Source organism: Brachyistius frenatus, unplaced genomic scaffold, assembly GCF_029030835.1.
Source record: "Brachyistius frenatus isolate BFR_SWC_R1_liver_20210118 unplaced genomic scaffold, ASM2903083v1 Contig_31, whole genome shotgun sequence".
Taxonomy (NCBI): domain Eukaryota; kingdom Metazoa; phylum Chordata; class Actinopteri; family Embiotocidae; genus Brachyistius; species Brachyistius frenatus.
This window is the reverse complement of record NW_027210630.1, coordinates 3,248,677-3,261,295: the sequence shown is the minus strand read 5'-3', so window position 1 is coordinate 3,261,295 and position 12,619 is coordinate 3,248,677. Positions and strand designations below refer to the sequence as shown.

The window sequence follows — 12,619 nt, the reverse complement described above, 5'->3', positions numbered from 1 at the left end:
GAAGTGTTAATTGCTAAATTTCAAATTGTAATCTCTTACGTAATTCCACTCTCCCGCATTGAGTAAGTTACAGTATCTGCTTAGAAATGAACACAGTGTCTAAAGCACAGTAAGCTCAAAAACTTTAACTTTGTTGGCCAAGCAAAGGATCTCAGACATGTATTCTTTAAGTTAATTAGTTTAGGCTTTAAATTAACACATTGCTGTTTTCAGTTTTTATTATACCACTTCAAATGAATACTGTACCTCCATTGAAATGTTGTTTGTTTTTGTATCAATTTACTTTGACTGTACATGTACGCTACCTGCCAGGAACAACCTGAATAGATATTGTGTCTCTTCCTGACAGGACTCCAGTAAGGTTCAACAAAAGCTGTTTCAAGGTCTGGAGAGACAAGAGGGCTCTGAAGAGTGGCAGAGTGATGAAGAGAGTGAGAGTGCAGAGAAAGAAGAAATATATGAACAAAAACCAAACAAAGATGAGGGAGATGGAGTGTTACACAAAGCAGCATTCGCCATAGTCAGGTCTGCAGCAGGGACGGACAGAAGAGGAAATGGCCACTCATCAATCAAATCCGACCAGGGGGATGGCAGGGAGGCTTGTGGGACAGCAGGGCCGTGGGAACCGAGGAACAAACCATGCAGGAGCAGAGGAAGCAGTCTTCATGTAGTCTTCACCACATTGCATCTTTTACCGAGGCTAGAAGGAGACCAGTGCAGGCCCACTGCCAACACCTTGCCCCGACTATTGACAGGACAACAAGCTCAAAGCAGAATTTTAGCTGGAGCTCAAGAGGTGAGTGTTAATGTAATTAGCAGAAAGAACAAAACAGAGTGCTCCAGGTTGTCACCATTGTATTGTCCTTGACAAGAATGCACATATACAGTATGCAAAGGGACTCAAACATCCAGGTTTGCTCTTATATTGAATTAATTTTTTCTTCAGATAAATTAACTAACTGAAGAACATGAACCTGGTAACATCACAAGGACCTCAACCTATTTGTTATACTTACTGTAAATGTCAGTCTTACAACGTGACTGAGAGCTGAGAGGTTTTGTACTTCTAGAGGCAGAAGTGAATCACTGTGCCTGTGAAAGAAGTATACAGTCAGTGGTTGGCAGGCATGAGATGGAACTTAAGTAGTGGACAGCTGCAAGAATTTTAAAAACTGTGGTCAGTTGTAGGTAAATTGCCAAAGGACCAATCAAATGTAGAAAGATGAAGTATTTCAAAGGAACACTGATCTATTGTGTAATCATAAAGATGAAGACTTCCTTTGTATATATTTCTGCATCAAAATATGTCCTGTAGACTGTGACTTTTTCTCCGGATAGTCTGGGAGATGTATTGTTGGATTGTATCAAATCATTTTCCCAGCACCTCAAAAACAATTTCTCAGTACAATGTAGGCTGTTTTCAGATCTATTCTTATTGTTTGTATTCTTCTTTTTTCACTCATCTTTGTTTCTTCAGGAGAGAGCTGCATATCTGACTGAATTGGTACAAAAATCTGGAAGCGACAGCAGCACTTTGCAGAGTCCCAGATTCAGACCCAAACCCAGACCTCCTGGGAGATGTACAGGTACTGGGGATCAGAGGGTAGCCTCTTGTCACTGTTCAAGAATTCGACAACACTGTGAGTCTCCGATTTACAATTCGTTTCGCAAACTGAGCCGTGGACAGCAGGTTCAGATGTCCTATCCCTCCTCCCACCTGGGACCACAAACCTATCTCTCTCCAACTCCTTCATCTTCTGAACCATTCAAAGACTGTCCTGCACAGACAAGAGTGCTTTTTCCCTTTGACACTTCTCGGAAGAATCTATAAAAACCGCAGATCCAGTTTTGTCTCCCAGTGAACCTCGTATCTTGTGTTTTAATGTTTGAAACATGTACATTTTTAATCCAATAATGACTGGCTATGGGATGAGCATGTGCACTTTATTATCTACTTGATAATGCGTTTCTGGAGACCACATACAGAGCTAACTACTTTTGGTTCCAAGGTGACTGACAAACAGCTTCTGGCACTGTAGGAGTTCTCCAAAACAGACTCTAGAGCAGCATTAGTGGGCTCCACTTTACCCCACACTGTGATTTGGCAAATATGCTCCTCTCACAAACCATCTCAGTCAACAACACTCATGAGCCTTGACCTCATCTAAGGGAATTAGACTTGTCTTACAGTCAAAGCTCTGTGTAGGAACTGCAGAGTCCTTGAATCCCCACATTTCAAAATAAGTTCAGAGGTTTGAGGTTGTTTTTTTTACCCTACATACTACCATGGCACATTCATTTCAATACTGTATGTTGTTTATGAAAGACATAACGCTATCAGATCTTGGCCTCTTGTAAGACATTTCACAGTGGAGAATTTTGTGGCTGTCCGTCTCTGCAGTATGAGTCGCATTGTCATGCTACTATGACTCTTTTGAGTGACGAAATTGATTTGTTGCAGAGATAATAGTATATGATGAGGCTTCTCGAAATAAACAGGATAATTACAGGAAATAAGGTTTCCTTTGAATCTAGTTTGATCTGTGTCTTTGCTGTTTTGTTTTGTGCTCCATCATTAGCCTTATACTGTTTGGAAACTGGTTCTTTGCCATCATGCGGATCACAGCCACAATTTCTCTTGTAAGGATTTCATTATGAAGGGCAATGAAAAGTTCCAAGACCGATGCTGTTGTGCACAAAAAGAGCATGGCTTCATGACATGCACAGAGCATCCTGAAGCTATAACCTTCGCGAGTAAGTATTCCAAGTTCTGTTGCTTGATCAACATCAGCACCTGAGGTACACACTAGGATATTGGCAATGAAGAAATGCTTCAGAAAGCTTACAGCAATAAAGCAATGAGCCAAATGAGGTGTTTAAAGTGGCATTTGCATTTCAAGAGGGACAGAACGTCATTGTCCAAGCCTGAAAAAAGAGTCATCAGGTCAGGTTGTGCACAGTGAATTCCTCCCACAGGGTCAGACTGTCAACACCGAGTTCGACTGTGATGTTCTAAGGTGTCTGTGGGAAAACAATCGTCGCAAATGGACCTGAACTTTGGAGCAATGGCAATATGTTGAAATCCTCCATACTCGTCGGATTTGACTCCCTGCAACCTCTTTTTGTTATCAAAAGTTTTGACGTAAAATTTGATGTGCGCTCTCTGCTCAAGTTTCAGATTCATGGTATCGTCACGAATGCGCCCGGACTACTGCTCACAAAACCACGTGTAACTCGGGTGCTGATGTTGATCAAGTGATGAAACTTCAAATACATACTCACGAAGGTTATAGCCTTCGCCTGGTCTATGCCCGCCACAGTGCCGCGCACATGCAACAGGAGCAGTCTCTGACTGTTTTGCCTTCACCTTTCCTATAATTTCAACTTGTGATGTTTTTTCCTCATTTACGTTTAACAAAAATGACCTTTTTTACACTATAAAATAGTAAATATATATTTCATGTTCCTCTTGCACTGCGAAACACATTCCTCAAAAATGTTGTCGAATAACAGTAACATTCTTTTGTGATATTATCATTTCTTAATAATAATAAATGTTGAAATATCAAAAAATATATTAGTTTTTCTGTTTTACTTTCATCAGAGTAGTCGGCATTTAAGTTGGACAAAGAATATCTATGGACAACGAAGCTATTGATTGTTACATTTGCTATCATAATGTTAATTTTTTTGTTTAACCTAAACAAAGGCATCTAAAGGGCAATTGAATCGCATCTCTGGGAAACTGACAAGTAAAACAATACGAGCTTGTGAATTGAGTCTTAAATTTGTTTTTCTGAGTTAAAAACCCAACACTGACTACATACAGCCATGCCGCACTGATGGCATTGAGACACCCGCCCACTTCCCTCTCACACTCCCCATGGTTTGTTTTGGTGTGAGTAAGTGTTGGTTGTGTGTATCACGTCTTTGCCCTGCGAGACTCCTGCCAATCGATTCAAGGTGAGACCTGTCGATTAAACACCCTGAGCCGTGCTCTCTACCTAACCCCAGGGTGATTCAATCCCACCCCTAACACACACACTTGTACACACACCCATACACACGCACGCATACACACCCACTTCACCTGTCATCCATCAATACCTCCATCAGGGCCTCTATTGATCCCCTCCATCCAGCCTCTTCACCCCATGCAGTACAACGTCCGTGCAGGTTTAATTTCTGGCAGATTTACAATAAAGCTCAAGTTATTATTTAACTCTTCCAGCTGCAGTGTGCTCTTTGATTTAGCACCCTGGGAGAGGATGAGTTACAGCTGACACGGAGAATCTGCCGGGGCTGGAATGGTAGGCACCCTGTTCATAACTCAGCCGCCGAATGTGTAGTTAGTCAATCACTTGATCTGTAATCACAAATGCTGCCAGAAATTACATGAGTGATGAGCTGTAATAAAAGCACTTACTTTTCCTGCTCTGTCTCTTAAGTGTTATTGGCAGACCCCTCTCTCCCAGGAGGCCACGGCTGTGAAACAAAATCCCGATATAAACTGCCTCATTGGTCCCTGCCTCACGCGCTGTCTCTGTGGTGTACTGTATGCGTGTATGTGACTGTGTGTGTGTGTGTGTGTGTGTGTGTGTGTGTGTGTGTGTGTGTGTGTGTGTGTGTGTGTGTGTGTGTGTGTGTGTGTGTGTGTGTGTGTGTGTGTGTGTGTGTGTGTGTGTGTGTGTGTGTGGAGCGCTTCCACTACAGTGTAATACAAAGCTCTTTTTGACAGTCTTCAACTCTTAGATTGCCTTGCTTCAGGACAAATGATCCTCACTTCAGTAAAGACAGTCATCCACGTCTCTATCATTTATAATCTCTACTGTCGGCAGAGATGCAAGGAAATTCACTGACAATGGCACTATTAATTGTTGAATAAAATGCATCATAGAATTATGGTTTGAAAAGCATTGCTATGTAGTAGTTTATCTTCACTGTTAAAACTTTCCTGGTCTGAATTTCATCTCAGCCAAGCACGTGCTGATAATCAAAGACAGGACCTTACGTACAGGTAATCAAACATCTCAGGGCAACGACACAAACCTCTCTCTGTCTGTGGCTCCCAGCTCCATAGCCTTTGGCAGGAGGTCATGCGTGACAGTTTTATTGATACAGACCCCTGTAATAATTACACAGCGTCTTGCATGCACTATTGATCAGGCCTATTGATAAAATCATATTTTACTGTAAAGGTCTGTTGATTTGATGCATTACAGCATAAATCTCTCCCCACAAGCAGCTGAGTTGGAACTCCTACTGCTGAGTGATGGATGCTCCCACAGATAAATACACACATATGACTATTTATATCAATTGCTTGATTGAGGTTGTGTAAGACACAAGTTTAAGATAGACTGCGATGTAATGATATACATATCTTTAGTCCAGCCGTATAAATAGACGATCACATAGAGACGACAAGTGAGATCCGCTATCCAGGCCAGCTCATATGATGTGATATATAAGCGAGGGTGTTTATGGAGTCACTGCTCCATCTTATCATGATTTGTGTTGTCAGCAGGGGCTGAATCTGCATGGCGGTAATAGATTCTGATGTGGTTCAAATGCCCCATGGTGAATGCGAAATAGAGATGAATGTGACAGATCGTACGGGACTTGTCCTGTGTATAAACGGCCTTCAGAACTGTTGTTTTCTCACAGGGAGGGAAGGATAGATGGTGTAATGGCTGGTGTGAAGGGAAATGTCATCGCTGGTATTAAAATGGTAAGAATCTGATCCTCAGAGTTGACCTCTACAGTTGACGCAATGAAATTCATATGATTTCCTGTGGAGAAACATTCTATACTTTGGCCATGAACATTTTTCTAGTATTAAAGAGGTTTTTGTCATATTGAAGTTGGAAGAAAGCTAAAATGCAGACTAATGGAGGCCTAAATAAAAAGTGTCAGGTAATAAGCCCTGGTGCCTATGGTGTCGCGCATTATCACCCTTTGATCTTACCATGGAAAAACATAATATGTGCAATAAGGGGAAAGAGCAAATTTATTACCATTGGAGGAAAGGAAAATAGATCTTTATGGTTCAGGTTAAAAAGCAGCTTACTAGACCATGTTTCCGCTTTGGCCAGCAGTTCAAAAGCATGTTTTTTTGGGGGGGGACTTTTCTCTGGCTGGATTCTGAACCACTTGGGGGTAGTTCGCAACGGCTGTGGTGCACCAATGCCGGGCTGGTTTTTACATTTAAGAAGCCAAAGAGACATGGAGAACATGTTCTTGTTCAAGAGGTCTACAAAATTCTAAAAGTCGGGATATAGCTGAGTTAATTGTTGGCCCAGTCAGTCGGGCTGCAACAGGGGACAGAGGAGGGCAAATTAATCTTAATCTGCAGTGATTTGTTTCATAACCATAAAACCTCCTTCAACATGAACTCTTAAATGACCTGGAATTCTGATAAAAGTAACATAGAGATCTCCTATTTTTCTTATGCAATACAAATTCATGGAAGCCCATTAAAACATAATAAAATCACTCAACTGTCTCTTAAAGGCTTGGAAAAAAATAGCAGTGCGGGAACATTTTATAAAAAAGATGATTTTGTCACACAGCAGTTTTTTGTTTTTTTAATAATGTACAATTTTCATCAGTATTTTTGCCATCAATTGAGGACTTCTATAGTGCACACTTGATACAGCATCGAATCTATCCCTGGAAGTGGCACATAACTAAAGCATACCACTGACTTTGAACATACTGAGTACTTTTGTACTGCAGCTGTCTGAAATGCTAATATATAGTCTTGTGAAATAGCAACAATACCTCCAGTGTGTTCCCCAGAGCTAGAGGGAGAAGGCAGAGCAAGACAAAGACATTTTTTAATCTGGGCAGGAAGCATACAGTGGCGATTCACTGTGACATGGTGATTGATATGAGTGAGTAGTGTATTTACTGAGTCTGACGGGATAGGAGAAAGAGAGTGTTTTCTTCTCATCCATACATTTATCTGTGGCCATAAATCACTGCCGATGGGATACATAAATGTGGATGAGCAAACGTCATATTGCTCCGACTCAGGCTGTTCCACTTTGACCTTTACATTTGGCATTGGTCACTGGTGCTAAATGCACGCCACGACCTTCCCTGACCTTGGACCATTCGTATTTGATAGCCATGGAGCTCGATGCAGACAACATATAGTATATGAACATAGACATGCCAAGCATCACTTAATGCTTTTATTTGAGACACTTATCACTAGTGGTTCATGTTCTTTTGTCTATGAAAATATGACACAAATAAAGATATGATCCTTTCTTTTCTTATCATCAGTCTGTGTCTTTATAGCTTTGATTCCATTACCCCTCACCCCGCGGCACTCTATGATTTCCTGTGTCCATCCTAACCTTTGACTCCAGCCAGTGCTTTAAAGGTTCTGCACTTTGCCCTCTCCCATTTGACCTGTCTGAAGTATACCTTTATAATGGCCCCTGTCGCTATCAAATGCACATATGAGAGGGTGCAGGGGCAAGAAGCCGAAGTCTGTCCAGTAACCTTTTGGCCTCTTGTTCATCCATTCTGCTCGGAGCAGAAACCACAGCAGGTTTCCTTCCCCTGCCCACAATACCATACTGTATTAGTCTACATGTCTGAGTTATTGATGACGCTCTGGAAATATTTTATTGGTCAGTCATGACCTTTGACTGGGGCAATGCAAACACTAACCCCCCTAAAGGTTCCTATCGACATGGATATATGTATGATCAGAAGGCTAATAGAAGTATAGATTTAGAGTGGCTGAAGACCTGGTCATTTGGATTTTAACACTGTGAGGTCAACATTGCTTTTTTCATGTGGAGGATCAATAGGCAAAACACATATTGAGTCCGTTGATAATGGCGACCATCCTGCCAAGAAAAAACATTTTGAAAAAATTAACAATGAAGACACAAAAACTATGTACAAAGAAATACCATTATGCAACATCAAAATAGATTTAGATGTACAAATTGCACATTTAAAATGTACATTTTTAATTGCCCAAGTGCAAAGTAAAAACAACCAAAAGAAAAAATATATATAAATCCTTTCCTCATCCCATCCTCTTGTCTTCTCCTGTTACTCCGCATAAGTCTCTTCATCAAGGGAAGTGTAGCTTGCACTGAAGCACCCACAATTAAGATAAGCCCGACCACAACTGGACAATTACCTGCCAACTAACCTTTTCTGGAGGCACTTAAGAATGTAAGAACCCCCGAGGATAGACGTGCCCTGAGTAGAACAAGCACTTCAACAGGCCGGAGAGAGAGGGAGGGAGGATCTAATGTATGAGAATAGAGGGGTAGAGAGAGAGAGAAAATGATAGAAATTGAGAAAAAGACAGTATCGTGGTGAGCTTACCTAATCCTCTGTCTGAGAGGAGTATTTGAAGGACCTGGTGGTGTCAGACATGAGGGGGCTTTGTGGAGGTTTACCCACGAGAGGCCAGCTTAGCAGGGGAATCTAGTGGAACACCAGGTGACCAGTGCTCTGTCCCCAAGCACAAACCTCAGCTTGTGGCTTTGTAAACACTGTTAAATTGATTGCAGGGAGCTGATGAGATTTCCCTGCAGCCTTGGGTCATTATCACATTGTGTACCAGCTCTAATTCACTCGTACTGAGGCCTCTATGGATTGTCACTGTTTTATGTTGTTATTTGTAATGTAAGTGACAGCGTTTTCTGTCATAAGTACATATCTGTCAGGTTGTGTCTGAACAAGACTAAGGTTGTAAATACGCAGGGATTGAAAATGTGCTTTGAATTAAAAAAAATTGAAAAAGCCTATTTGATTTCCTAATTCATGGTGCAGCATTTTTACCACCGGTGAGGGTGTTACGGTCTACCCTCCTGCACAACGAGGTGAGTTTCAGCACTGTATGATATCTGATCCCAAAAACCCTGCAGGGCAGCCACAGCAAATCAACAATGGATTAATGGATCTGGTTCTGCTCATAAATCTCTGTGGGACTGGAAAGCATTCGAGGACAGTCAGCTTGTAGTGGTGTGCTTAATGTTACAGGCAGTTTGGGTTTCCCATCGTTCAAGGCAGTGACAGAGTAGTAAAGATGTGGCAGCATCTTATGTCTGTGTTAAATCAGTGAATGTCAGCAATGCTAGATTGTCAGTCTGCTGAGCTGAGAGCCGCACCAACACTGATTCATTGGCACAGATTTGTTTATAAATAACAACAATGCTTTTCCATAGATCTCCGTGTCCACAGAATAACTTCATGCATCGTAGCAAGGACAGAAAAAAGATGTGTTGTGCAGACATGCCCTAATTCACTGGTGTCAGTACAACCCTTCAACCTTAGCCTAGTGCAGTAAGGCCTTACCATAGATCACAGTGGTTAACAGTTAGCTGTTCCTGCAGGTGTGTAGGGAATGGCAGTAACAGCTTCCATTACTGGAGAGAATGGCCCAACTCCCACAGCCCCCTCCAGACAGTGCTGTCATTACCCATCCATTGTGAGGCCTGAGAGGGAGCTGTAAGTACGACAGACTTATGGCTTTGTTAGAGTGACTGGATGGTCTCCTCTGGCTCAGCACAGGATAAGGAGGGACGGTGGTATGGAAGGATAGCCAGATAGAGTGATAGAGATGGAGGATGGGGATGAATCGAACACCCCACCGCCGCCACACCACCCCCTGATGTGCTTGTGAGTAGAGTGCAGGCTGTAAGGTGGGGAGGGTTATTTGGTGCTATTTTTACAAGAAACGGGTTGATTTGTCTTAGGCCATTACCGTCTATTACAGCTGCGAGTCTTGGGGAAAAGGTGGGAAGCGGCAGACGCTGGCATTCTGCCTAAAGAGAAATCAATGAAACAAATTAATCCTTCGCAGGCTGCAGTGACACCGTAATCCATCATTCAGGGGGCGCTTTTACACGCTGAATCAGGGAGCAAGGCAGGGAGGAGGAGGAGAGAATGGCGGGTGGGTGGGTGCATGTTGGTTGAGGATGGGTGGGGGAGAGCGGGACCAAGCCCCTGGGGGACAGGGGCAGACATCCATGCCTCAGTAACACTGGGGTAACGGTGGGTGGTGGCAAGGAATCGAGTGTCTCTGAGCCCTTCCTTTACATCCTTGAGCTGCCTGTGGACATACAGAGGAGGAGGAGGAGGAGCAAAGGGACGTAAACACAATCCGCTCAACTGTACCATGGACATGGACATGGCCATGATTACACACATTTGCGTACATGGGTTTTTCTCTCATTCCTGTCATTCGCTGGTTATTTTAACCTTTCAAGCTTATGACTTTTATTGAGAAAGATATGAAAGCTTTTTTATTTATTTACATATAAAACACAGGCAGCAGACTAGTCATTACTGTGTGGACAAAACGAGAATGTTAAAGAAGGTAAAGAGAACAAAAAATAAATATGTATGATATTAGAGATTTGTAGAGATTTCCCTCTTTTCTTACCATTTCAACAGCAACTTAACTGTAGCACTTGTTATAGCTGTGTTATTGGTAATGTGTTATTGTAGATCATTACAGCAAAAGACCAATTTCCAGGTGTCCCCACCCACAGATGTACAAGAGACTCACTGCCGTCCTGCCTGTGAAGACAAAACTACACTAAAGCACAGCCCACCATGTTGCTATTCAAAGCAGGGAGCTGTATACATGCATGCAGATTCGCAATGGTAATGCGCCAGTGAATAACCAATTACAGCTCAGATCTATCCGTGTGATTGAGACATGTGATCGGCTTCCCTGTGAGGAAACCGTCTTGTCCAGGCCAAGATCCATCTGAAGAAGCTGTACTCTCCGATGAATCACGTAACAGCCGACATCAAATGGTATCACAATTCAAGTGGGAGTGAAGAGTGAAAAAAAACACATGCGCGCATATCGAGATTGATGTGTTTTTATTCAGATTTTAGCTGTGTTGCAGTGCCTTTTAGTAATCTTACATCATTATGAAAGCAAGTTCAAGAGCATGAACCACTCAGTGTTACTGTATCAGCCAGCTTTGTTGGTCTCCAGGCTCCTTTGCGACACTGTGGCTGCTCTGCTGACGTTCATCGATGGTGACTGTGTGTGTTTTTATGGCAGTGACTTTTAGCCGGAGCTCTGATGGTGAGTGGTGATGCTTAGGACGTCAGATTTATTAAATTTACAACAACAACAAAAAGTTCATCGAGAAACACAACAACCTCAACGGTTATTTGCCGTGTCATTGTAATAGGAGGTGCCACTTACCTTAACCAGCTTCCAGAAGAGGAATGCCAATCGCCCCCCCCCCCCCCCCCTCCACCCCCCGCCGCCCCCCCACCCCCCCCCCACCCCTCCCTTCCTCCTAAAGACACAGGTGGTAGCATTCTGTGGAGCGGCATGTTAGAAAATCAGAGAAAATAGTGGGTGGAAGAAAAAAAAGGGGAGTCGAGTGAATGTGCTGCGAAAAGAGAGAAGGGGAGGCAGAGCTGAGATTAGGCAGGGTGGGGCAGCACAGAAGAAGGGTAAAGGGAGCAAGAGTGGGGATGGAAGACGAGGAGGGAGGGCAGGGGAAGAATTGAAAGGATGGAAAAAATGTGGGGATATTGCAGCAGAGCGGATAGTGTGAGGAGGCAGAGTGAGAAATGTTGCCGGAAATGCTAGAGCCAGCAGCGTGTAAAAAAAAAAAAAAAAAAAAAACACTGCTGTGTGTTTTTTTACATTTCTCATCCTTGACATCGCTGACAGGCTTTCCAAACACACACGGTGTGCTTTCAAAGTGCAGGGTTGTAATATCCAAATCTTTAGCAGAGCTTCTCTTCACTGATCATACTCTCTTGTTTTCCCTTCTTGTGTAAACAAGGCAGTGTCGGGGATATTAAATTAAACCAGTGTTGTAATTCTTAATTTTGAAGGGTGTGTGCATTAAGACAGTAAATACAATATAGCATGTTTGTGTGTAAAAAGAAAAATCCCCTGAATCTCTCAAAGTCGTAGAAGACGTACCGAGAGGAGGGAAGGGGTGAGAAATGACAGATGAGAGGGGAGGAGGAGGACAGAAGATTGTTGTGGAATGTTTGCAGTTCTGGCCAGAACTCGGCCATCTCATTTGTCAGGGCTTGACCCCAACGCCGGGGTTAAAGGTTAAAGGGAACATCTGAGGGGAAACTGACTTGGCTATCACGCACACACAGACGAGTAAACACACAAACATGTGAGAGTGTCTCTCCCTCTTTATGCTCTCACACATAATTCAAGATCATCTGTATATATCATCATTACTAACCATCCCAGTTTTATTTGTTTTATTAATACTGAGTGTTATGTTGACCTCTAGCTATGAAAAGATCAGCTTCCAGTTTCCCAAAAAGCCAAAGACAGCCTTTTCCAAAACAAATCACTAAAAAAGAATTTGAGTTTCACAATGCTTGGAAACATTTCTGAGTGGGAATACTAGGATTGATAAACACATACTCCAGTAATAAAAAAAAAAGAACAAAATCTGAATTGGGCAACGATATTTAAAGACATTAGCGTTTTAAAAACCTTCCTAAGAGTGACAATTAATTTAGCTTTTATGTTATATTTCCCACATATATATAGTGTGTATATATATATATATATATATATATATATATATATATATATATATATATATATATATATATATTTATATAT

At 42.2% G+C, this 12,619-nt stretch overlaps 1 protein-coding gene across 1 annotated transcript in view; it reads left to right on the top strand.

Moving 5' to 3' along the window:
* Positions 1-3,504, top strand: part of LOC138621673 (uncharacterized) — a 185,542-nt gene extending 182,038 nt beyond the window's left edge. The window contains exons 9-10 of the mRNA XM_069699912.1: positions 350-796; positions 1,478-3,504. Of these exons, the coding sequence (XP_069556013.1) occupies positions 350-796; positions 1,478-1,831 (801 nt within the window). The 3' untranslated portion in view covers positions 1,832-3,504. The remainder of the gene's footprint in view (positions 1-349; positions 797-1,477) is intronic.
* Positions 3,505-12,619: the final 9,115 nt, after the last annotated feature.